This window comes from Dendrobates tinctorius, unplaced genomic scaffold, assembly GCF_039654945.1.
Source record: "Dendrobates tinctorius isolate UK_male_01 unplaced genomic scaffold, ASM3965494v1 ptg000007l, whole genome shotgun sequence".
In the NCBI taxonomy this organism is placed as follows: Eukaryota; Metazoa; Chordata; class Amphibia; order Anura; family Dendrobatidae; genus Dendrobates; species Dendrobates tinctorius.
In genome coordinates, this window is record NW_027361675.1 from 42,580,649 (window position 1) to 42,607,705 (window position 27,057).

At 44.7% G+C, this 27,057-nt stretch overlaps 1 protein-coding gene and 1 long non-coding RNA gene across 2 annotated transcripts in view; one reads left to right on the forward strand and one right to left on the reverse strand.

The window, feature by feature from the left end:
* Positions 1-17,355, reverse strand: part of YWHAG (tyrosine 3-monooxygenase/tryptophan 5-monooxygenase activation protein gamma) — a 47,987-nt gene extending 30,632 nt beyond the window's left edge. Inside the window, exon 1 of the mRNA XM_073573927.1 lies at positions 16,935-17,355. Within this exon, the coding sequence (XP_073430028.1) occupies positions 16,935-17,300 (366 nt within the window). The 5' untranslated portion in view covers positions 17,301-17,355. The remainder of the gene's footprint in view (positions 1-16,934) is intronic.
* LOC141088061 (uncharacterized) overlaps positions 17,349-27,057 on the forward strand; it is a 38,034-nt gene continuing 28,325 nt past the window's right edge. Inside the window, exon 1 of the long non-coding RNA XR_012231829.1 lies at positions 17,349-17,435. This is a non-coding gene — a long non-coding RNA (uncharacterized lncRNA). The remainder of the gene's footprint in view (positions 17,436-27,057) is intronic.

Consider the following 27,057-nt stretch of genomic DNA (forward strand, 5'->3'; position numbering starts at 1 on the left):
TCACCTTTTGGATGAAGTTTTATTTCCAACCATATCAAAATTCATTTCCAATACTAAAAGCAGGGTTCCCCAACTCCAGTCCTCAAGGCACACCAACAGATCTTGTTTTCAGGATATCCTTAGTATTGCTCAGGTGATAATTGCTTCACCTGTGCAATACAAAGGAAATCCTGAAAACATGATCTGTTGGTGGGCCTTGAGTACTGGAGTTGGGGAACCCTGACTTAAAGGATAAACATGTTTAGTGCGCTGTTGAATTACGTATCGATGGAAACTATTTAGCTAGCATCAAAGATCTGCAGGTAATTTTTGGGCACTTTTCTTTTGCCTCAGTACCATATTATGCCTTGCCATGAATCTAGTATACCAGGATACAGTTGCCTTAAATCTGTTGCTGTGATCTGGGTTAGACTTGGCCCACTGAAGTGTAAACAAACGTATTTGATTTTGTGTCACTACATAACCATTAAGGCGATGCTCATTCTCCATGTCTGCTAGGTTTTTCAAGTTCTGGGCAATGTGGGGTGCCTCTTAATGCAGACTTACCCCTTGGCATACTCTTTAATGCTTTTTCATTTGCTTTCCAGACCAGAACCATCTTTTCTGTTACTCCATATTGTCTTGCAGTGGCGCAGTTATGTTCCATGGCAAAGTTTACAACCAAGTTTAAAACTGGCTTCATATTTCTTCTTGCTGGTGGAGCCATGATGGGGTTTTGACTGCTGGACATTTGCATTGTACTGTACAGTATGTACTGGTGAAAAGGTACACATACTGGTGATATACTGGTATCCAGTATACAACAACCAGCCAATGTACCTTACCAGCGATTGGCTGGTTGTTGTATACAAATCCTGCTTGGATTGGTCAGCCCTCCCTGCCCAGCCCTTTGTGTCCCCAAGACTATCAGAGCGCATCCCTCTGGCCTACCCTTGTACCTATTACTGGTACCTCCAGAGCGCTGTGCCAAGAAAAACACACCTTTCACCTGTCTGGCCCGCCCTTGTATCTCGTGCCTCTCTCGCTCCTGAGGATTGCAGTGACGAGGTGAAGCGGCACAGGCACGCATGTGCAAGATCCGAGAGGCAGAGAAGATAAGATACGATACAAGGACGGACCAGACAGGTGAAAGAGGCGTGTCTTCTGGGAACAGCACCACTCTCTCATTGCTTCCATACCCAGAGACACCTGCAGCTCGCTTCACCTTCCCCAGTAAGGTGCCAACCTCATCTCTTCATCGGGACCGCTCCCCCCCATATGCGCCGACTGCCGTATAAGGCGACTGCAGCGTGCGCCACAACTGATGTGTAAGGCGACACTGGCGCATAAGATGACCCCCGACTTTTCTGAAGATTTTCAGGTGTTAAAAAGTAGTCTTATATGCCGGAAAATAAGGTAATTTGAACTGGATACGCTGAGGGAATGGGAGCCAGGGAAGGGGTTTGCAAAGGGGAGAAGTGCAGGAGTAGCGAGGAGAGAGATGAGTTAGTGGGGCAGCAGAGTTAAGGATGGACTGGAGAGGTGAGAGGGTGTTAGCAGGGAGGCCCCAGAAAAGGATTGTTGCAGTAGTCGAGGCAGGAAATAAGAGCATGCACAAGCATTTTAGTAGGTTGAGGAAAGGACAGATTCTGAAAATATTTTTGAGCTGGAGGTGACACGAGGTGGAAAGAGCTTGGATGTGTGGTTTAAAGGACAGGGCAAAGTCAAGGGTTACTCCTAGGCAGCAGAGCTCTGGTACGCGGGAAAGTGTGATGTTGTTAATTGTGATAGGTAAGGAACATCTGTGATATGGAGGAAAGATGAGTTCAGATTTGTCTAGAGTGAGTATGAGGAAGCGAGAGGAGGATATGGCTGACAGACAGGTATTCTTGAATCCATGGGACTTTATGAGTTGTCCCAGGCCAAGTGTATAGATTAAGAGTAGGGGTCCTAGAACAGAGCATTGGGGACTACAACAGAGGGTGGGCTGAGGAGGTAGTTGTTCTGTCTCTGACATCTAATTTCCATTGAAGTATTGAGAATATATAGGATGTTCAGTTTTCTATAGATTCTATTGTTCTCATTGTTTCTGGCTCCATCTAGTGGCCAGAGTCATAACCGCAGTGTTATTGTGTCTTAGTTTCACTTTCTAGTCTTTTTTTCCCTCCGTTCACAAAATATTCTGGGAAGGTTTTGCAAGGCACCCTGGTAAGTTTTGCAAAGAATTATGGTTTAGTCCAGAGCCCCCATTTTTCCCTCCAGTTGTCCATTTTCTCTCAGTCTGCATTCTGGAAACATCTCATTCTCTTTTCCCTCTGAGACAGCACCAAAGGTAAGCAAACATGCTTCCTGTATCTAATTCCTGTCTCAGATCAGCCTGCTCAGTTAGTTTCCCCTCCTCAGCTAGTAGTGCAGATGTTGATTCTTAATGTGTTATGTATGATATTTATCCCTGATGTACCCTGTATTGACTCAGTGTATGTATGTATGTTTTATTTGTAGTTTCATCGCATCAATATACCACCACGTTCAATAAAGCACAGATTCAACCTACATTAAAGGATTATCTTATCTTATAGTCTCCTTATTGGACCCCGGTATAGCAGTTTAGCTACATGTATAGCTACATGAAGTCTGCTTCATTTAGTGAGGACAGAACAGCCTTGGGGGGACTCCAACAGAGGGTGGGATGAGGAGGTAGTGTGAGTGGGAGACACTCAACGTGCAGTTGGAAAGGTATGAGGAGATCCAGGATAGGGCAAGGTCTTTGATGCCAAAGGAGGAGAGGATCTGTAGTAGGAGGCAGTGGTCAACTGTGTCAGAAGCAGAGGACAGGTCTAGAAGGAGGAGTATTGTCCGCTAGCTTTGGCTGTAAGTAGGTCGTTAGTAATTTTGGTCAGGGATGTCTCAGTGGAGTGATGGGGGTGAAAACCAGATTGTAGATTGTCAAAAAGCAAGTTAGATGAGAGGCGAGAGGAAAGTTCAGCTTGGAAGTGCTGCTCCAGGAGTTTGGAAGCGAATGGGAGCAGCAATATTGGGTGACAGCTGGACATAGAGGTTGGGCTGAGGGTTGGCTTTTTAAGGATAGGCATGATTGTGGCATGCTTGAAAGCAGAAGGGAAGGTACCAGAAGTTAGTGATCGGTTGAAGAGGTGGGTTAGGGATGGGATAAGAGTGGTGGTGAGGTGGGATGGGGTTCAGTGCACAGGTGGTGAGGTGCGATTTGGAGAAGAGACAATTAAGCTCCCCTTCAGTGATGTTGGAGAGGTTATGGGGTTTGGGCATTGGTTTGGTATACAAAAGGGGTTGTGGTGGTTGAACAAGGAAGACTTGCCTTGTTTGGTCGATCTTATTTTTGAAGCATGTTGCAAGGTCCTCAGCAGAGATGAAGCAGGTAGTGGTGGGTGGAGGAGGGAGTTAAAAGTTTTGAATAACTGGGGTTGTAGGATAGGGAAGATATGACGGTTGTGAAGTAGGCCTGTTTAGCAGAGGTGAGGACAGATTTGAAATAAAGTGTTGCCTGTTTGAATGCAGTGAAGTAGTCTTGCGAATTTATTTTCTACCAACGCTGCTCTGCAGCCCTGGACACTTGCCGGAGATTTTTAGTGGTGTTATTATGCCAGGGTTGTCTGTTGAGACGTCGCACTCTGTCATGAACGAGAGGGGCGACTGCGTCAATAGCTGATGTGAGGAGTGGCATTGTAGAAAGCAGGGCTGTGGAGTCGGTAAGCCAAACTTGCGACTCCGACTCATCAATTTCCCTTACACCAACTCCACATATATTGCTTATATTTAAGTGAAAAATTTATTGTAGTACAATGTGAACAGACATTTAGTCATTTTTATGATTCAATAATCAAGATAGAATATAACATTTATTGGAATACAACTTTAGAACACAAAAAACTAATAAATTGTAAACATGTAATATATATGTAATCGATATTACATAGTGTAACACTATGTAATAAACTATGTAAGTGGCAAAAAAACAGTTTTCAACAAAAACATACTAAATAGCATTTGTGCAGTCTATGAATTTGTTCAAAGAAATAGAATTGCTGCCATCAGATCCTCCTTCATAGATGACCTCAAATCTGACCTAATAATTTTAAGGCTAGAGAACAACCTCTCTACACTAACTTGGGTTGGAGGAAAAGCCGTAACCACATGGGCAACATCTCTAACAATTTCCGGGTATAAAGGAATTGCCTCATGCACAGTTAGCTTTGATGAACGGTTGAATTTTTCTATTTCTTTGAGAGCAAGTGAAACATTTTGCTGAAATATGGTCAATCTGCTTGCTATAAGACGGAGTGAAATCTTTTTCCTTGCGGCAACGCTTTGCCTGCTTCATGTCATCAAAATACTTGTCAAAAGTCAAACTCATCTGATGAGGATGAAGATATGGCAGCAGTAGCACTGTCCGGACCCAAGTCCTCTTGAGCCTGGCAGTCCTCCTGTAGGTCACTCATCCCAACTGCTCTCTCAGTTAGAGCTTTTCCTTTAGTAAGCTGTTGATCATCAAGCAGTATAGCTTGTAATTTTTTAGCCACGGTAAGTGTGTGATTAAGCAATTCCTTCAATTCATCCACCTGTGTCCATTGACCTTAGGGTTACCTGAGGGTTTGCCATATCTATAAGAAACGGTTTTAGTTCAAGCAATCAAACATTAAATAAGTGCTGCCCCACCGATTGGCTTGATCGACAATTGCCCCTTTCCCAGCACGTCTCTTCAAGATGGAATCAATTTTAGGGGTTCTGGCGGCAATAACCAAATTTCCTCACGTTTCCAATCAGATTTCCAGCATGTCCCTCTTGCAGACTCTCTTATTGCCAGCTGCAGCGTGTGCACAACTTTCTCCAGCTCGGGGCCCAGGAATCGGATCCTGTGCAGGGCAGGCACCCCACCCCCTCCTCAATCTGGTGAAGATGGCAGAAGACAGGGCAGAGGAGGGGAAATTGCCCCCTGCCGTCTGGAGCCGGTGCAGGATGGGAGCACGGCAGCATACGAGTTTTGATAGGTGCGCGCCCCTGCTTCTAGGGGGGGCACCTGCCCCCCCGCCCCTCGCTGGCTACAGCCATGATTCACACACAGTGTTTTTGCACATCCGTTTTTTTGCAGTAAAATGCAGTGACTCTGGGCATCCCAGCAAAGTCAATGGGTTTCAAGATATGACATTCAGACACATCGGTATGTGAGGATCTGTTTTTGGGCTAAATGAGCATGTCAGTTTGTGTGGTGTTTTTTCTAATCTGCATTTGCTATTGAAAACATTATCTATGAGCTCAAAAACCTTTCAGGTGATGCGTTTTTTTAAAAAGCTGATCTGCTTTTGCAGCTGAAAAACGTATCCTCAAAAAATGCAGCAAAAACGCTGTGTGTGAATGTAGCCTTACATCAGGAATAGAACAGCCATTTATAGGACATTTCATAACTTTCCCAAATTCCTATGAAAAAATATTCAGCACACTCTGCATTGAACTACTGTACCCAATTTATTATATATTTTAGGAGTCGGTCCATTTTATACCGACTCCACCAAAATGAGCACTGACTCCGACTCCACAGCCCTGGTAGAAAGGAGTGGCACTGTGTCGTGGAGTGAGAATATGGATGCCAGTGGTAGAATAGAGTTAGAGAGCGTGTGGGTGACTAGGCGTGCGAGGTTTCTGCGGGAGTTCGCATGTTGCTGGATATGGGTGCCAGGAGAGGAGGACAGGGATGAGAAAGTGAGTAGATGGTGGTCGGATAGAGGGAGAGGGGATGTGGTGAAGTTAGAAAGAGAGCAGAGACAAGTGAAGACCAGGTCTAATGTATGTCTGTGTGGGTGGCTGAGGAGGACCACTGAGCAAGTCCAAAAGATGAAGGGACAGGAGTTTGGAGGCTGTTGACTGAAGGGCATCAGTGGGGATGTTGAAGTCACCGATGATAGTGGGGATGTCAGTGGCAAGAAAGTGAAGAAGCCAGGTAGAGAATTGGTCAATAAAGGCAGTGGTCGGGCCCGGAGGTCGGTACATGACGGCCACTTAGAGATTGAGGGGTAGAGTAGATACGGACAGAGTGGACTTTAAAAGAGGGGAGGATTAGAGAGGGAAGAGGTGGGATTGGGTTAAAGTTGCAATTAGAAGAAAGAAGACCCACTCCTCCACTGTGTCTGTTGCAGAGGCAAGAAGTGCGGGTGAAATGGAGGCCGTCAAACAGCACAGCAGGGGACATGGTGTCAGAGGGTGTCAGCCATGTTTCTGCGAGGCAGGCAAGATTGCGAGAGAGAAAGGTCAGTAAACCTGTAAGAAGAATTTTCTCAATAAATTACAGACACTGTCAGGCTGGCGCTATTGTACAGATAAAAATGACACAGTGGTTGACGAAATCAGTATTTCGTAGTTTTCAGTTAATAAGATTCTCGTGCTTTGGTGCGGTGATCTGCTTACATATTCATCTGTATTGGCTTATGACAGGTCACTGAACCTGCAAGTGACATGCCTCCTATTTTACATATTGCACATACTATTGTACTTACTCTAAACTCCGTCTGGTCTCTGTTCAGTGGTGTCAGTCTTTTTAGAGATGCACAAAACTGGTTAACCGCTCTTTTGTGCATGAATAAAAAGATGGACACTTCTGGATCACAAAAGAAGGTTGATTTAATAGCTGCAGAGATGTCACAGTGTATAGGTACCATCATTCTCACTGACACATGGAAAACACGAGAAGCAATGGAATGAAACTGAAAGTGAGAGGATACAGATTAGATATTAGAAAACACATTTTTTACCATGAGGGTGAACAATGAGTGGAACAGGCTGCCACAAGAAGTGGTGAGTTCTCCTTCAATGGAAGCCTTTAAACAGAGGCTGGACAGACAGATGATTTACTGAATCCTGCACTGAGCAAAAAGTTGGACATGATGACCCTGGAGGTCCCTTCAAACTTTAACATTCTATGATTCTATGAATTCATATACAAGTGTGGTGACTATTATGGTGTTTTCCATAAATTAGTATGCAGTGGATGCTGCAGAGTGAAAATTTCAAGTTTGCCATTTTAACTCCTTTACCCCCAAGGGTGGTTTGCATGTTAATGACCAGGCCAATTTTTACAATTCTGACCACTGTCCTTTTATGAGGTAATAGCTCTGGAACGCTTCCATGGATCCCAGTAAATCTAACACTGTTTTCTCGTGACATATTGTACTTCATGATAGTGGTAAAGCAGAGCAGGGGAGAATGATGAGAGCCGTGTTCAGCTCCTGATGCCGTGAAACAGCGCTGACTAACGCTTCTTCCCTGGTGCCCGTCTATGCGGTACTGATGCTACACGTGTGCCGCAAATATTACACACATGGACACTGACATCTCCGGTACCGGAAATATCAGGACGTGTGAAAGAGGCTTTATAGCGGGTTTTTACGTTTCGCTGCTATCACACGCTAAAAGACTTTTCATTGCAAAAAAATAGTTTTTGTAGCACCACATTTTGAGAGCTTTAATTACTCTATGTTTTGGTCCACAGAGTCATGTGAGGTCTTGCTTTTTGCGGGACGAATTGACGTTTTCATTGGTACCATTTTCGGGCACATCACATTTTTTGTTCACTTTCTATTCCGATTTTTGGGAATCAAAGTGAGCAAAAACCAGAATTCATTATTTTTTTTTTTTTTGGGGGGGGGGGTGTAAAATTGATAAGGCAGTTTTATTCTTCAGGTCAGTACAATTACAGTGATACTTTGTGTTTTGGCGCTTTGATATGGTAAAAACTATTTTATAGAAAAAAATAATTGTTTTTGCATCACTTTACTCCGACAGCTATAACTTTTTTTGCTGACGACGCTATACGGCGACTCGTTTTTTTGCGGGACAAGATGACGTTTTCAGCGGAACCATGTTTATTTATATCTGTCTTTTTGATCGCGTGTTATTCCACCTTTTGTTCGGCGGTATGATAAAGCATTGTTTTTTTGCCCATTTTTTATGGTGTTCACTAAAGGGATTAACTAGTGGGAAAGTTTTATAGGTCAAGTCGTTACGGACACGGAGATACCAGATGTGTACTTTTATTTAGATTTTTTTCCATTCAAATTTTATTTTCCGATAGATTTTTTTAAAAATAATTTTGCAATTTAAATTTTTTTTTTTTTATACTTCATTCTAATTTTCTACACTTAGTCCCACTATGGGACACTCATTTTTTGCAGGCTGATCGCTTCTATAGCATGCAGATGAAGCATCAGCTGCATGCTATAGAAGCAGTCAGCGCCGCATTCTGTGCACACTGACCTGAGAGACTTCCTGACATGAACTACGCATGACAGGAAGTTTCTCAGCTCTGGTAACCCGGATGTCGTCATGACATCAGGTTACCATAGCAGCGATTGGAACCCCGCATCACACCACGGGGTCTCCGATCCAGCGGGGCTGTCAGCCCTCTGCCTGCTCCCGCTATGCTGCGATCATGTTTGATCGCAGTATTCCGGAGGTGGTCTGTGACTGCTCCTGGCACTTAAGTGCTGGGTGTCAGCTATGAGAATCAGCTCACACCGAGCTGCGCACTCCCCGTGTGCACGGCCGATCACTGAGACATACTATACCGTCCATGGTCATAGGGGCCCAGGGCACATGGCCGGTATAGTACATCTCATGTCAGAAAGGGGTCAATGACCAATACATAGTACTCTGCTTGTACTTCTGGAGACATGCACCACATACATTGTTAAATAGGTGTCCAGAAGTTGATAACCTAACAATATGAGATTGGTGGGGGTCCGACATCCACACCAATAAACTGAAAACTGCTCCAGCAGACCAAATTAAGCGAGGGACAGGCAGAACATAACGATATTGTACATTCATTATACTATAGTCTGTGTTCACTAAATTTCCACTGAAGTGAATGCACTGCAGTACTCAGCAGTGACTACCAAGTAATAAATAAGTGCTGTTGTGTTTGGCCTGTACATTACTTTGTTTTGGCCGATTCCGGTGGATTTTTCAGTTAATAGGTGGGTATGCCAGGTGTCAGACACTCACTGATATTGTTGAACAATTCAGAGGACTGGTCATCAATGATTAGAATTGGAGATCCCCTTTAAGAACATTTTACTTTATGCAATGCCATGTCAACAATAACTGTTTGGGCAATGTATTAGGGCTCAGAACAGGAGGCCATTTGGCTTTGGGATCACGGATTTTGCCTATGGTAATTGTAGTTTGGAAGCCCTACTGCTTTCCCAACACTTTTGAGCTTCTACTAATGTACAAAGCCTCTAGTTTTCCATTGAAAGGTCAGATCAGAGTAAGGCCAGGGTCACACTTACGAGTGTAGCGCGAGAAACTTGCGAGAGTTTCTCACATCAATACCCGGCACTGCCGCCGGCACTCAGGACCGGAGGGTGCAGCTGCATGTCTTTCTATGCAGCTGAATGCTCCGGTCCAAACCACTGGCTGTAGCGCCGGGTAATGATGCGCGAGTTTCTCGCATTGCACTTGTGACCCCAGCCTAAGGCAAGGTCTTTTCTCCAGAACAAGTTGAAGTTTCTATTGGTGCCATTTGGGAGTACAGAATGTTTTACTCACAATTATTCCAATTTTTGGAGAACATAATGAATAAAACAATTCAGGAATTATCTTCATTTTTTTGCCAGCTTATGCTGTTTAAAAACCATTTGTGTCAGTATTATTACAGTGATGCCAGGGTTATACAGTTATTTTTAATAATCTGCCATTTTTGTACACTAAGAACACTTTTGTACAAAAATGTATGGCTTTGCCTCACCATATTCTGGAAGAAATACTGCATCTTATTTTTTTCACTGAAAGAGCCACATGGAGGGGGACATTTTTTTGTGAGGTCAAGATGAAATTTTCATTGCCACCATCTTGGACTAAAACGTTTGTTTGATCTATTGTCATTTTTGCCTCCAGCTCAAAAATATTTCCAGAACCCGTTCTTTCCTCAACCCTCAATCTACTAAAATGCTTGTGCATGCCCTCATCATCACCCACCTTGACTACTGCAACATTCTTTTCTGTGGTCTCCCTGCTAACACCCTTGCACCTCTCCAGTCCATCCTTAACTCTGCTGCCCAACTAATTCATCTTTCTCCTCACTACTCCTCCTCTTCACCCCTCTGAAAATCTCTTCACTGGCTCCCATTCCCTCAGCGTATCCAGTTCAAATTACTAATACTGACCTACAAGGCCATCTACAACCTGTCTCCCCCATATGTCTCTGAACTAATCTCCCGATACCTTACCTCACATAATCTTCGATCCTCCCAAGACCTCCTTATCTCCTCCACACTTATTCGCTCCTCACCCAACCGCCTCCAAGACTTCTCCCGAATAGCCCCTATTCTCTGGAATTCTTTGCCCCAACAAGTCCGACTATCAACCACATTTGGATCCTTCAGACGGAACCTGAAAACCCACCTCTTCAAGAAAGCCTACAGCCTGCAATGACCCCGCTACCTCCTCCTCTCACCACTACCGGAGATATCACCTCAACCAACACCAGAACTGCTGCAACCCACCAACCTACTGTCTCCTTCCCCACCATTCTGTAGCATGTAAGCCCGAAAGGGCAGGGTCCTCTCCCCTCTATCAGCCTGTCATTGTTAGTTTGTTTACTGTAAGTGATATCTGTAATTTGTATGTAACCCATTCTCATGTACAGCACCATGGAATCAATGGTGCTATATATATAAAAAATTTTGGAGGCAGCAAAAAAAAAAAAAAAAAAAAAAAAATCAGCAATTCATTGTTTATTTTTCTGCCATGCACCATGCGGTAAAACTGGTAGGAAAAGGTGATTCTTTGAGTCAGTGTGATCAGAGTCATACCATATTTAGGCTTTTTTTTGTCTACACTTTGCTTTTGCATCACCATATTCTGGAAGCCATTACTTAATATTTTGCCTAAGGAGCCACAAGGGCTTACTTGAGAAACTAGATGTTTTCTGTGTCAGTAATATCATTCGTATATACGTTTTCTTCTATTTTTGTGCGTGTTCGCATGATGAAAAAGCTACATTTTTGCCTTTATTTTAAGATGTTCACTATCTGGGCTGTGGTGTCGGTAAAGCAAACCACCGACTCGACATTTTCCTGATTTCCCACTTCACAGCACTGGGTAACTACTGAGTAAGTACACAAGTTTCATCTTACTTAAAAGCATAGATCCTTAGATCAGGAACAGAAAAGACATTTATAGGGCATTTTATAACTTTCCCAAATTACTATGAAAACATTTACAGCATATTCTGCACTGTACTAGTGAAATGAAAGCGCAGAGACTTCCACAGGTACTCCATATTCTTGGTAATTGCCCTGTTTAGGTGAGCTGTCTGGCCCAGGTCATTGCCCGTCAAAACCTTGTTCTAAATTGGCGCTCTCTGGTGTGATCGGTCTTGCGACTTCGTATTTTCCATTGGTTTACTATGTGATCTTTTGGTATTGACCCCGCAACGTCTGACCGCGCTTATTCACGGCCTAGCCGTCGGTTGTGACTAGCGTCACATATATAATAAATTGGGTACTGTAGTTCAGTGCAGGATGTGCTATAATTGAAATCAGTCTTGTAGTTGTTTAATCTTTATTTTCAGTTAGTTAATGATATGCTCGTTCTTCGTGGCTGTGGTTGGGGGTATTCATGTGGTGCTCTGCTTAGGTAGCCATGTGTATGGCTTCTGACAGATCACTGATTCCTCAGTGACCTGCCCCTAGTTTGAATGAAAATTATATATAGCTTTGGAAAAAAAAAACCTTCCGCAGGCAGGTGCCAGCGGTGGCACCTGTGCTACAGCATGATCGCATGTGTACTGTGTATATAATTAGTTTAATGTAATCCTGATATTGTTAGAAAAAAATCAGTTTGAAAATGGCACCAGCGCAGCAACAGCCATCTGTGATCCAATAGCACCATCGGAAACATCTTGCTAGAGAAAATAAACATTTCCTCCTCCAAGATGGCGATGCCTGCACAATAGAAGCTATTGCATCACTGACAGCTGCTACGGCGCAAGCACGGCCGGCACCATTTTCAAAACTATTTTTTTTTTATGACTAAGGCTGGTTTCACATTTGCTTTTTTTGCGCTGTATTTTAGCGCTAAAAACGCATGCGTTTTTCCCCCTATACTTTGCATGGGATGCGCTTATGTGCGCATACACATGCGTTTGTATGCGTTTTTGCACGCATGCGTTTTTTTGCGGTATGCGCTCGGGCGCACAAAATGCATCCTGTTGCATTTTTTGGGCGTCCGACTTGCCTCAAAAAAACGCATGCGGGCGCAATGCGTTTTTTTTACAGCAAGACACCCATTATAAGTCTATGGGTGCACATATGTGCGCATTGGCATGCTTATGTTTGCGTTTTTTTTGTTAACCATGGAATTTAGGGGTTTGGGTTAGAGTTAGGGTTAGTTAAGAGGGTTTAGGGTTAAGGTTAGTTAGGGTTTGGGTTAGTTAGGGTTTGGTTAAGGGTTACTATGGTTAGGGTATGGTTTGTTTAAGGGTTAGTAAAGTCATGGTTTGGGTTAGTGTGAGGGGCCACCTAATGTTGGGAAAAAACGCAAACGCGGTAAAAATGCATACAAACGCTGCGTTTTTTTCATGCATGCTCGTAAAAATGCTTGAAAAAAAACGCAGCAGTTGTATGCGTTTTTTCAATGCGTTTGCGCTGCAAAACAAAGCAAGTGTGAAAGTAGCCTAACAGGATTACATAAAAAATTATATGCACAATACACATGCGATTATGCTGCCGTCCAGGTGCCACTGCTGGCACCAGTCTGAAGAAGAGTCCAAGCCCCCTTCCCCTAGATATATACAAAATAGATAGACATCTATTTTGTACTCTAGCAAGATGGCGCCTGCACAATAACAGTTATCGGCAGTCGCCAATGATGGCGCCATCTTTGAGGAGGAATTCTTTCCCTCTAGCAAGATGGCACTGCGGGCACTATTGGATCACCGATAGCGGATACTGCGCCAGTGCCATTTTCAAATGGATTTTTTTAGTCTTTGAATATGGATTACATCAAATTCATTATATGCACAGTACTCATGCGATCATGCTGCAGCGCAGGCGCCATGGCTGACAACTGCCAGCAGAAGGGTTTTTTTTATTTTTTTCAAGATATATATATATATATCTTGAAAAAAATAAAAAAAACCCTTCTGCTGGCAGTTGTCAGCCATGGCGCCTGCGCTGCAGCATGATCGCATGTGTACTGTGCATATAATGAATTTGATGTAATCCATATTCAAAGACTAAAAAAATCCATTTGAAAATGGCACTGGCGCAGTATCCGCTATCGGTGATCCAATAGTGCCCACGAGCAAATCAGTGTATCTGTCACCTATTTTTCATATATAAGCTGCGGCCACCGCCATCAGGGGCTTATCTACAGCATTCTATAATGCTGTAGATAAGCCCCCCCCCCCCGATGTAACCTGAAAGATAAGAAAAACAAGTTAGATTATACTCACCCCAGGGGGCGTTCCGGTTCGATGGGTGCCGCAGTCCGGTGCCTCCCATCTTCATGTGATGACGTCCTCTACCTTGCTGCCTGTCCTGTCTCCTGCGCAGGCGTACTGATTTGCCCTGTTGAGGGCAGAGCCAAGTACTGCAGGGAAGAGAGGCCCAGCATCTGCACACAGGCAAGGAAGAGGACATCATCGCATGAAGATGGGAGGCACCAGACCGCAGCACCCATCAGATCGGAACCCCCCCCCCCCCCGGGGAGTATAATCTAACTTGTTATTCTTATCTTTCAGGTTACATCCAGGGCTTATCTACAGCATTATAGAATACTGTAGATAAGCCCCTGATGGTGGTGGATGAAGCTTATATACGAAAAAATAGGTGACAGGTTCCCTTTAACTAACTGGAAAAAAGGTTAAACAACTACAAGATGGATTTCATCAACCAAGGTATCAATTTAATCAGTATAACGGCACCGACCAGACACTGTCTGTAGGTTACTGTGTGCAATCCTGCTGACAGGTTCCCTTTAAGAGTTGCAAAATGGCAGCATCAGGGGCCTTCAGCAGGAGCCTACCCTGGGATAGCAACCCGGGGGTAGTCACTGAACACAACGCATGGGTGCAGTGGGTGCCTAAATGGACACGCCACCGAAATGACGTGACTTAACTGCTGCTGTCAAACACTGATGACTGTACTTATGGGTTTAAACAGAAGCAATTGGAGCTAGGTCAGCGTAAACAATCATCGTTAAAAGAAAAGTAGAGTTCTCATTTGCCAGCCTAGAAGTTATGAAGTAGTGAATATTTTGTCCTCATACTCTATGTAGTACGAAATAGGCTACTTTGATCGCAAGAAGACAGATTGTAGTGGCTATAGGAATAATTGTGCAGCTATTCACTTGTGACGACTGTCTGCCCATCCATTACCCCAACATATAAATGGCACCACACAGTTTAAAGGGAATCTGTCACCAATTTTTAGTGACACCATGTAAAGATGTCACCCAATTGTGCGTCCCATAAGGATTCTATTAGGATTTTTTATTCCCCCTGACCCCGCACCTTTGAGGCATAAATACCTTTTTTTTTATCTGGTTGGAGATGTATGCAAATCGTCGCAGTCCTGTCCGATGGGCGTGGCTTAGTCACCTTCTCTCCCCCCCCCCCCTCAGCTTGCTGAATGTAATCTTCATCTCTGAATATCACAGATAATGTTGTTTTCCACGCTTGCGCATTGAAAAGGCATCCGGCGCCTGCGCAGTATGCTTTGCCCACCTCTGGGGGCGAGGCATAATCGGTACTGCGCATGCGCCGATATTTTCCAGCACGGTCTATGCCCCGGAAGTCTTCACATGCAGGACACTTCCAGGGCATAGACCGCGCTGGAAAATACCAGCGCATGCGCAGTACCGATTATATGCTTCGCCCACAGTTGGGCAAAGCATACTGCGCAGGCGCAGAAGGCCTTTTCAATGCGCAAGCGCAGAAAACATTATCTGTGATATTCACAGATGAAGGTTACGTTCAGGAAGCCGAGGGGGGGAGGAGACAAAGTCGACTAAGCCACGCCCATCGGACCACAGCGATTTGCATACATCTCCAACAAGATAAAAGTATTTATGCCTCAAAGGTGCGGGGTCAGGGGGAATAAAAAATCCTAATAAAATCTTTATGGGACGCACAATTGGGTGATATCTTTACATGATATCACTAGAAATGGGTGACAGATTCCCTTTAACAGCACTAGTAGTTTGAGGTGAACTTGCTCAAGTCAAACATACATCTGCTGCATTTTCCTCACCCTCTATTGTATTCACTTTGTAACAGTATTTCAGAAAAAACACATCAACTCTTTTACACAAATCCAGTAATTATATAAAATTGATTTGTAGGGGGGATAAGTGCGACTGACAGATTTTTGGTGCAAAATAGTAAAGGTTGGTTATTTTGAGATGCAAAAAAAAAAAAAAAAGTTCTTGTTCTCATATGTAGTAGTTATATTTCCAAGACTAGTCTGCAAGTATGAAAATTCTGCACAATCACTTGTAGAAGTAGTCAAGTCATGCAAGTCACAAGAACATGGATACTGCATGCATCACCTACAGAATAGCAATTTATTTCTTCGATTTGCAGGATTATTTTTCAGCCAACAGCAGAAAATATGTAGAAAGCTTTGGATTTTTCTTATCAATTGGCAAAAAACAACAAAGCACTGCCTAATAAATGACATTTTTGTCAAATCGTGTCTCTCCTAACTGAAGACGTGAAATGTAATATCAAGAAAAAATTGGAAAACATTAACTGCCAGTCAATAGCTGGTTAGATGCAGCTTTATAGATCTAAATCTGATCACTGCAACATCCACATGGTAGCTGTCTTCTCGATTCCACAAGGACTTCCTCAAAAAAAAAAAAATATATATATATATATATATATATACACAGACATTATCATTGCTAAGCCATATCCTATAAAACTAGATCTAGATTGTAAGTTCCACTTGACAGGGTGTATGGGAGAGCAGAAAGCGTACATCACTCTGGAAGATGGCTACATTATCTGTCAAAGTACCAGATAATCATTTAAGATCGTGTTACTGTTGGCAGCTGACATGGATTTCATCATGGCAATGTCTTGGATAGCGCCCCATACATGCTGTCTGGTACCAACCACCTGGGTGCAATGCAGATTTAGTCTCCATATGACATCACTGGTTGCTATGGAAATAAATGAGGTAACAAATTTCACTGCGCGAGGGCAGAGAAGGACATCCTTCTGCATGCATGGCATCCATATGCAGAAACGGCAGCACGTTACAGAGATGCACGAGTGACAGCTGCATCTTTACATGGTATACATGGCACCTGATCTGGAAGGAGAATTTCTCAAGTGAATGAAGTCTTATGTGTAGAACACAATCTTCATGACATGTACAGGATGATGCCACGTGTGAGGGCAGCACGTCTGCCCAGTCAGCCACATTGGACGGTCTTTAAAAATACTGCTGCCCTACTATTGCACCCACAACCCAGAGCAGCTCCCTGAAATCCATTTCGACAATTGCCTGTTCCCGATTCCCCTCCCTCCTCCAGACAGTCCAGCCTCTCCTCTGCAATATGACAAATGCAGAATCTTCTGGAAAGGCTGGTACTGCCTCCCACCACAGCTTTGTGTCTCCCCACTGCTCAGAAAGGAAGCAAATGGCACCAGTGATGGGTGAGGACTGGCAGTGCCAGGTACTGGGGCGTGTAGGGCAGGACAGGCTGCAGCTCCCATCCCTGGCCACAGTCCATGTATAGTGTCTGGCTCCCCGGTCACCCTCCTCCTCTGAGCCCCCATATGTGCTGCAGCCAGCGGCGATGCTGACGTAACCCGCCGCCCGGTGTCAGCTGCTGCCGGCAGGGCAGATACCGCAGTGTGGCGGGAGACAGGCGCACGTGTGCAGCCATTCATACAGCACTCCCTCACTTACTGCTTTCATGGCAGCCGCCATATCGTCATATCTCTCGGCTTGTTCGGCCAGTCGGGCTTTCTGCACCAGCTGCTCGCGGTCCACCATCTTGTATGGAGCGGTTCGGTGCGGCGGGAAGGGCTCGGTTGCTGCTGTGTATGCGGCGGTGGCGGAGCTGACACACAGGGCGGTGGCGGCGCCGGGAGCTACGCCCTTCCTTGTGCTGGCTAGATATTGTACTAGCACGCTCTGCTGCTCGTCGTGTCCTCTGCTACTGCTGAATAACGGTCTCTCCACTAGCCGGTTACTCCCCGCTGACTGTGCGTGCTCCGGGCCCGCCCCCTGCTTGCACCTCCTATCGTGTGTGGAACCGCCCGGTGGCGTCATGTCCCCCTTCTCCCGCCCTTTCTAGCCCACAGCTGATGTCAGCTGCCGAAAAAGGGCAGCCGCCGGCTCCACAGCTTGTGAGAGGAGCTCGTAGGCTTCTGGGCGGCGGCTGAGGAGACGGTAGACGCCGGACAGGTAACGCCGCAATGCGTCCTGGAACATGTAGTTTCTGTAGACTTGCGGTACAGGCGTCTATAGAGGGAAACGCCTTTGCGGAAAAACTACAACTCCCAGCGAACGCAGCAATAGTCTGTCTCTATGGCTTCCCTAATTTTATAGCCCCATGTTACCTCACACACTGGAATTATGCATACTATGAGGTCACTCAAGATAAGTCCCTAAATTGTAGAAGAACAGGTGACATTCACCGGTCTTGTTAAAAGGTTCAAAGTTTTATTCAAACAAGTAACGTTAAAAACTACTGGCAAGGGACAGAGTAGCACTTGTCCGCGCTTCATCAGGTCTTGGATTGATATGGCATGAGAAAACAATCACAGCATGCTGCGAGCGTACCTGACCAAATCACGCGTACCCATTCAAGTCTATTGGAACATGTGAAACATCGGACTGCACTCTGATGTTATCCGAGTGTGACAACAGGGAAATCTTCCCTGTGGATTCTTCTCCAGGAAATTTTCTCCAGCAGAGCGGAATTATTCCATTTGTGACCGTGAACTCTTAGGCTACTTTCACACTTGCATTTTTTTGCTGCGCGTTTTTTGCGCACACAAGCGCATGAAAAAAAAAACGCATCATGCGTTTGTGAGCGTTTTTTTTGCACATACGTGTGCATTACAATGCGCACATATGTGCACCCATAGACTTTAATGGGTGTTTTGCTGTAAAAAAAAACGCATTGCGTGCGCATGCGTTTTTTGGGGGCAAGTCGGACGCACAAATAATGCAACAGGATGCATTTTATGCACCCGAGCGCACACTACAAAAAACGCATGCGCATACAAACGCATATGTAGGCGCACATATGCGCACCCATGTTAAAGTATAGGGGAAAAACACATGCTTTTTTGGCACTAAAAAGCAGCGCAAAAAAACGCACGTGTGAAACCAGCCTTAGCCGTAAAAATTGGCCTTGAGGAATGGCGACATCTTCTTGATGGAGCTAAGTTCCCAGTAACTATACTGACCACAAAAACATGGAGTATCTTCAGTCTGCTCATAGGCTGAATCCTCACCAAGCTTGATGGTTGCTCTTTTTCTCACAATTTGATTTCATCCTCACCTATCACCCAGAAAGAAAGAACTGACGCTGTATCCCGATCCTTTGATTCATCTAATGTTGCTGATGACCTGCCTTTACATGTAGTTCAACCTGAAAGCAGGGCCAGTTTAAGGCAAAGTGGGGCCATAGGCAAAGTTTAAAATGAGGCCCCGAATTCTAACATATTGCACATCACACAAAAGCATTTCGATTGTGTTTACATGCGCTGAGTTCAGGCCGCTAAGTGAGTGTGATCGATAATATTGAAGTCACTTGTTTCCCAGCCTCTTTCCACCATCTGAGAAAGAATGATGGGGACTGAACAATCACTAATGGATCAATCTGTCCCCATACAGTATCATGTTATCAGCAGCACATCTACAGTTTACACCCCATAGTCCTCCATATAATATAATGTGCCCCATGGTCCTCCATATAGTATAATACACCCCATAGTCCTCCATATAATATAATGTGCTCCATAGTCCTCCATATAGTATAATACACTCCCCATAGTCCTCCATATAGTATAATACACTCCCCATAGTCCTCCATATAGTATAATACACTCCCCATAGTCCTCCATATAGTATAATACACTCCCCATAGTCCTCTATATAGTATAATGCACTCCTCATAGTCCTCCATATAGTATAATACACTCAGTCCTCCATATAGTATAATACACTACTCAGTCCTCCATATAATATAATACACTTCTCATAGTTCTCCATATATAAAAATACACTGCTCAGTCCTCCATATAGTATAATGTGCTCCATATAGTATAATACACTGCCAGTTATCCATGTAGTACAATTTACTTCCCATAGTATAATGCACCCCATAGTTCTTCATATAGTTTAATGTATTCCCCATAGTCCTCGATACAGTATAATGCAGCCATACCACAGAGTATAATGCAGCCACCCCAGAGTATAATGCAGCCCCGCCATACAATATAATGTAACCCCCCATAGAATATAATGCAGCCCCCTTAGAGCATAATGCAGCCACCTCACAGAATATAATGTAACCGCCCATAGAAATATAATGCAGCCCCCTACTATAGTATAACGCAGCCCCTCCATAGAATATATGGCAGCCCCCTCATGAAGTATAATGCAGCCCCCCATAGGATATAATGCAGCCTCTTATATAGTATAATGTAGCTCCTCCATAGAATGCAATATAGCCCTCCTCATATAGTACAGTGCTGTGCAAATTAATTGGGACAAAGCATTTTTTTAAGTAAAATTGTAAGTTGGTTACCAGTCAGTGGTTCAAACCAGTTTTAATTGCTTTTAACAGGCACTCACACCTGTTTAAAGCAGTTAAAACTGGTTTGAATCACTGACTGGTAACCAACTTACAATTTTACTTAAAAAAAAAGCTTTGTCCCAATTAATTTGCACAGCACTGTATAACGCAGCCCCAATAGAATATAATGTAGCCCCTCATAAAGTATAATGAAGCCCCCATACAATATAATCTATCCCCCATAGAATATAATTCAGCCCCTCATAGAATACAATGTAGCCCCCTCATAGAGTATGATGCAATCACCCCCCATAGAATATAATATAATACAGCCCCCATAGAATATAATGTAGCCCTGAATAGAATATGATACAGCCCAACTCCCCATAGAATAGAATGTAGCCCCCCCATATTATATAACACAGCCTCCCCCATTGAATATAATGTATAATGTACCCCCCATGGTATACAGCACAGCACCACATGGTATATAGCACAGAAGATTGAAGAAGCCTGTGAGGTGAAACGGCGCTGTCGGGGTGGCTGTGATAGACCAGACCAGTACCTGTAACATACAGTATGTAAGTTCGGGAGATCATTATGCCCATAGATGATTAGCGTTTTATATGCAGCAACATAATGAGATGTAAGTGGCTAGCAGTTTTTCATGCAGCAAGTGAATGAACATTCCTAATGAAACTGAATCACCTTTTTTTTCTCTCAGTTGTGACTTGGTAGGTGCACTGAATATAGGACTGTGCTTTTCAATACGGTGGCTAGCATTTATTTGCAGCAGGCAACTATTGGCACTTTTCCTGCATATTTTGCACACAAAATCAATTTTATTGCATTAAGCACTTTATTTTTCTGAGGTATAGGTGACTGTAATTTATATGAAATAAGGGAATGCTCATTCTGAGTGGCACTATACACCATGTTCTCAACAGTGTTTTTTTTTGTGCATTTAATAAAAGGCTGTGCTTTTTTCAATAGGGTGGCTAGCATTTTACATGCAGCAGACAATTATTGGCACCTCCTTGCATGTAGCACTTTTTTCATTGTGAATTTTGCACATAATCTGTCTATTACATCAAGCATTTTATTATAATTTTTGCTATCTATCAAACAATAAGTTTTTGATTACATGAGTTTTATGGTGTTTTCCTGTTATATTTTCTGATATGGTTTCTGGTCTGTGTATTATGGCATATTGTGCATATTCCCTTGTTTATTTTATGTATTGAGTAAATAATAAATTTTGAAGAAATTTTATGATCATGCTTGTTAGGAATCTGTGTCCTGCCATACATATGCAGAGATCCAGATCCTCACATTTGTCTCCAGAGGCTGTCCTTTCAGCCAGCTTCTGAGCATGCTCATGGAATGAGCTCCCATTGGAGTTCAGGAGTCGGGTGCTCAGGTCCTGCTCCTGATTCCATTGGTTCAGCTCAGGGCTCTGGAGATTTCTGGCAGGTCCTGTACGCTATAAAAAGTGCGCATGGCTGCTATGCCATGCGCTAGTATTTTCTATACTTGCTGCTGTATGTATGGTGATGGATGCTTGGTCTGGTGAATGACTTATTATGAAACCCCTTCCCTCTGATATTACATTTGTGTGAGTGATTGGGTACAGCCAGTATTGCGCTAGCGCCAGCGCGCTCAAGCATCACCTGTTGCAGCAGTCAGCGTCCTGCATTTGCGCCTGCAGTCATTTTGACGTTCACAGTTGCGACGCCGTGCACACGTCCTACAACGGTAAGTCCACTCGGGTGTAGTGACGTCTTTTAACTACTCCGATTATTGACTACCGTACGTGTGCCTCTGAGTATCTGAGAAGGTTACTCAGACTCAGCGTTTTTGTATTTGTTATTTGTGCAGCTCTGTGAGTCCTAACAGAGCTTGCTTTCATGCACTAGGTGCAGTTCAACCCTGTGCACACTACCGCTGTAGTGCTCTGCCTCCCTTAGCAGCGGTTTTGCCATCTGCCGCACGGTGGACCCCGAGTGGCGAAGGCACTTTAATTATTTATTTTTTTAGTGCCTTCCACCACTCATAACAATACTTTTTGCCTCTCTTTCTGCCATTTACTAATGGTAGTTATGGTTTATGAATGCTCTCTATCATATTCAATCATGTCTCAACTGAAATCTGTTCCCAGGTCTCTTCTACACATTCCCAAAGTTGGTGCATACTGGTCGACTCATTTGGGTATGTATGCAGTTTTTTCTTGAACTCTACCCACAAGTGTTCAATTGGGTTGAGGACTGGGGACTGTGGGGGCCAGTCCATCACCTCTACTTCATTGTTATTGAACCATTTCTTTGCCAGTCTCAACATATTCTTCGAGTCTGTGACCTGCTGGAACACTATGTCATCCTTTTTGTACCCATAGTACTCGAGTGTGCGAAGTAGATCCATCTTGTAGGATACTCAAATATAGCTAAAAATTGAGAACATTGATCCTGGTCAAATATCCACGCATTTAGCTGTGAAACAACCCCATATCATCAGACTTCCTCCATCGAACTTGACAGTTCTTTCAACTTCTTGTGATTACACCAATGGTGTCACTGGCACAGCCTAGGGGGCGCTATCTGGGGGGCACGTGAACGAGCGCAGGGAGTGCAGGAACGAGGCACTTAGTCACGTGTCCAGGGGGCGGAGTCATCACGCGTGAGTATAGAGAAGCCAACTGAGTGCATGGAGTGCAGAGCACAGACAGTAAACGTAGTAAAATGAGATCTGAGGATCAAAGCCAGAAGGGAGTGTAGTACCTAGGGATAAGACAACGAGTAAACGGAGACAAGCCAAGGGGTCAGATAACCAGGAGGGACAAGGCAGTGCAAAGCAGGATACAGAGACAAAAATCCGGGGGCAAACCGTGTCATGCACAGCAAAGCACAGAGGCACAATGTTTACGGATGAGTAACCTGGGTCAGCAACCACAAACCGAGTATACGGCAGTATCTCCGACACCAAATCCAGGAACTGCCAACATTAAATAGCCACCCCAGGACCAAAGAGAGGTGACCTAAAATTAACCCTGACCTGACCATGATGGAGGCAGCATCATCCTGTCTAGAGTCATGACAGTACCCCCCTCTCAATGGGGTGCCACTGGACCCCCAGGTTTTCCAGGAAACCGGGCATGAAAGGAGTGCACCAGACGATCGGCATGAACTGATCAGGCAGGAACCCAGGATCGGTCCTCAGGACCATACCCCTTCCAGTGCACAAGATACTGGAGGGAACGGCGGACCAATTGGGAATCCACGATGCGCTCCACCTCGTACTCCTCCCGAGTATCCATCAATATGAGGGACCCAATGATGCTTCTTCCACAGCCCCCAATGGTTTCATCAAGGCCCTATGGAATACATTGGGGATTTTAAAAGACGCTGGAAGACGCAAATGAAACACCACTGGGTTAACCACCTATGTGATCTCATAAGGGCTAATAAACTTTGGTCCCAGTTTTGCCGAAGGAACCTTAAGCTTAATGTTCCTGGTAGACAGCAACACTTTATCCTTAACCTGAAGGGTGGGTCCCACAGTCCGTCTCCTGTCAGCAAAACACTTAAACTTCCTCTGTGCCTCCCCAATATTCTTTTGGACCTCCCGCCATAAATTCCCCAACTGCTGTACCGCAATATTAGCCCCCGGGCAATCGGAGTCCAGGCGAAAACTCCCCAAAATGTGGATTAAACCCATAATTACAGAAGAAAGGGGAGGTACCTGTAGAGTAGTTAACACGGTTAATGAACACAAATTCTGCTAAAAGCAAGGCATTGGACCAGTTCACTTGACTGGAAGTGGTAAGACAGGTCAAAATTTGTTCTATTGACTGGTCCGTTCGGTCTCACCATTGGTCTCCGGATGGTAAGCAGACGAAAAGGACAACTCAATACCCAACCTTTTACAAAACACCCTCCAAAACCTGGACACAAAGTACACACCACGGTCACACCACATTCAAGGGCACACCATGCAAACGAACCACATGTTGAACGAACAACCTAGACAAGGTCTCGGCAGAGGGTAGTGCCACTAAGGGTACAAAGTGTGATGGTTTCGTAAACCTGTCCACCACCACTCAGATGACAGTATTACCCTTGGAGGGAGGAAGATTGGTGATAAAGTCCATGGAAAAATGTGTCCATGGTCTATCAGGAACTGGCAAAGGCACCAATTCCATGGCCGGCTGGTTATGAGAGCTCTTAGCGTGGGCACAAACTTCACTGGCAGACACAAACTTCCTCACATCAGATGTAAGCGAGGCTCACCAAAAAAGCCTTGCGATGGCCCCACGAGTAGCCGAAATCCCTGGATGTCCACTCAGCGCCGAATCATGGAACTCCTGGAGGACTCTGAGTTGATGTTGAACCAGAACAAACAAGCTGGTGGACGGGGGAGCCTGAGACTGGGCTTCCTGAATCTCCCATTCCAAACCTGCAGACACATCAACCATCACCACCCCTGGTTGAAGAATGGAGGATGGAGGCTCGGGGGGAGAAACTGGGTCCAGACTTCGAGACAAGGCATCGGCCTTCACATTTTTGGATCCTGGAAGAAAAGTGACCGAGAACTGGAACTGGGAAAAGAAAAGTGACCATCTGGCTTGCCTGGGGGTCAACTTTTTAGCAGACTCAATATACGCCAGGTTATTGTGGTCCGTAACTACAGTAATGGGATGAACCGCCCCCTCCAAAAAATGCCTCCATTCTTCATAGGCCAACTTAACCGAAAGAAGTTCCCGATTACCCATGTCTTAATTTCTTTCAGCCGTGCAGAACTTCTTGGAGAAGAAAACGCATTGGTCTCAAATTGGTCAAGGTGATGGGCCCTTGGGACAACACTGCCCCCACCCCCAACTCTGAGGTGTCAACCTCCACCACGAAAGGTTCAGATGGATCTGGTTGAATCAGAACCGGGGCAGTCATAAAGCATTTTTTCAGGGTGAGAAAAGTTGCTACCACTGAGGTAGACCAGTTCTTAACATCAGCCCCCTTCTGTGTCAAGTCAGTGATGGGCTTGAGAGAACCCTTTAATAAACCTTCGGTAGTACTTGGCGAATCCCAAGAAGCGCTGAAGGCCCTTCAGGTCTTGGGGTTGAACCCAATCTACAGTGGCCTGCACCTTTTTGGGATCCATACGAGACCCAGCACTAGAGACAATGAATCCCAAGAAAGGCAGTTCCTGGACAAAAAACAAGTATTTCTCTAGCTTAGCAAAAAGTTGGTTCTCCCCGAGTTTTTGAAGAACCGCCCTAAGGTGACCAAAATGTGTCTGCTTATCAAGTGAATAAACTAGAATGTCATCCAAGTATATAACCACAAACCGCCCAATAAAAAAAGAGAACACATAATTGATGAAGTTTTGGAAAACCACAAGGGCATTGGTCAGACCAAATGGCATAACTAAAATTTCAAACAGCCCTGCTGAGGTGAGGAACACAGATTTCCACTCATCCCCCTCCCGCACCCGGATGAGGTTACATACCCCCCCGCAAGTCTAGTTTTTTAGAACCATTTGGCCCCCTGATAATTGGTTACACAAAAAGGGAATGAGTGGGAGGGGATATGTGTTTCTTACAGTAATCTTGTTCAGTTCCTGAAAGTCAAGGCATGGGCGGAGACCACCATCCTTTTAATTTTTTTTTTAAACCCGCAGCAACAGGAGACACGAAAGGGCGGATATGCCCCTTGCAGAGACACTCAGATACCTGCTCCTTCATGGCGACCCGCTCAGGACGATAAAGGTTAAACAATCAGACCTTAGGCAATTTGGCCTCAGGAATCGGGTCAATGGCATAATCAAAAGGGCGATGCGATAGTAACACCTCGGCCTCACTTTTGGAGAACACGTCCTCAAAGTCCTTCATGTACTCCGGAATACCCTCCAGACCAAGGGACGACACAGACACAGAATTTGGACATTTGTTTTCACAGTTGGATCCCCATTTAACAATCTCCCGGGCCTCCTAGTCAATGACTGGATTATGACATTGCAGCCAAGGAAACCCCAAACCAGCAGGGAGGTTGTCTAGCATGAAGCAAGCTACATGCTTAAGATGAACAGACCCCACCTTAAGGACAAATTCTTTAGTAACAGAGCGGATCCTGTCCTTGGTGAACGAGGGTTGAGTCAATAGCCACCACTCTCATGGGTTTGTCCAACCTGACTGTCCCTATTTCACAGTGGGCCACAAACCCCGAATCAATCAAGTTCACTGAAGTCTCGCAATCTACCAAAGCAGAAGAGGGACAAAAACAATTGTTCACACCAACTTCCACTTTTAACATGAGTTTGAAGACTGAGGAAAAAGGTACCTGTGGGTCTGGGTAACCTCCTCGGCAGTTACCCAGACCTAGTTGTTTCCCGAGACCTTGGAATCCGGGGAACAGGAGGGACAGTCCTTTATCCAATGACCTGGCTCTCCACAATAGAAGCAAAGTTTTTTTCTCTCTGCGACATCTCCTCTCTTTTCCTTCATGGAGACAGCCCCCACCTCCATGTGCTCAACCGACGATGAAGGCTCCGGTTTCACTGGCAACAGAGAAGCATCTTATTGCACAACACCTCTCTCTCAGCCTGCGGTCCATAAGGACGGCCTGGGTCGTGGCCTCCTCCAGAGAGTCGGGCGGTGGTTGCTGGGCCAAGGCATCCTTTAAATGCTCAGAGAGACCCCTTCGGAATAGCCCCCTGAGTGCCGAGTCGTTCCAGGAAACCTCAGGTGCCCATCGCCTGTACTCGGAACAGTACCACTCAGCAGAGCGCTTTCCCTAGGTAAGACTCATAATTGTCCTCCGCCAATCTCGCTCGATCAGGTTCATCATAAATAAGACCCAAGGCCTCGAAGAACAGATCAGACATTCTCTCAGGGGAGCCGTACACAAAAAGAATTGGAGTAAAGCCAATTCCACCAGAAAGAAATGAAATAAAATTAGAATAGTTTTATTTAACTCATAAGTTATGAGACACCAAAATACATGAGACAAGGTCACATTACTAAAGAGCTCCTAAGAGGAATTCAGGTGCATAAAAAACACTCATGCAACTGTACAAAACAACCAGGTAAGGGTACATAGAATAATATAAGGACCATAATAAAGTGACAGTGCTTCAAGTCCAAACCCAAAGAATAGTTTAGTAACCCAGTATGTGACCACTTCAGCACAGTAATAGATCCAGCATAATAGCATACATTTCAGCCAGATGGACCACAATTTGTAAAAATGCTTACCCATGGCTGCTAAGTACACTGCACGTGTAGCCCCT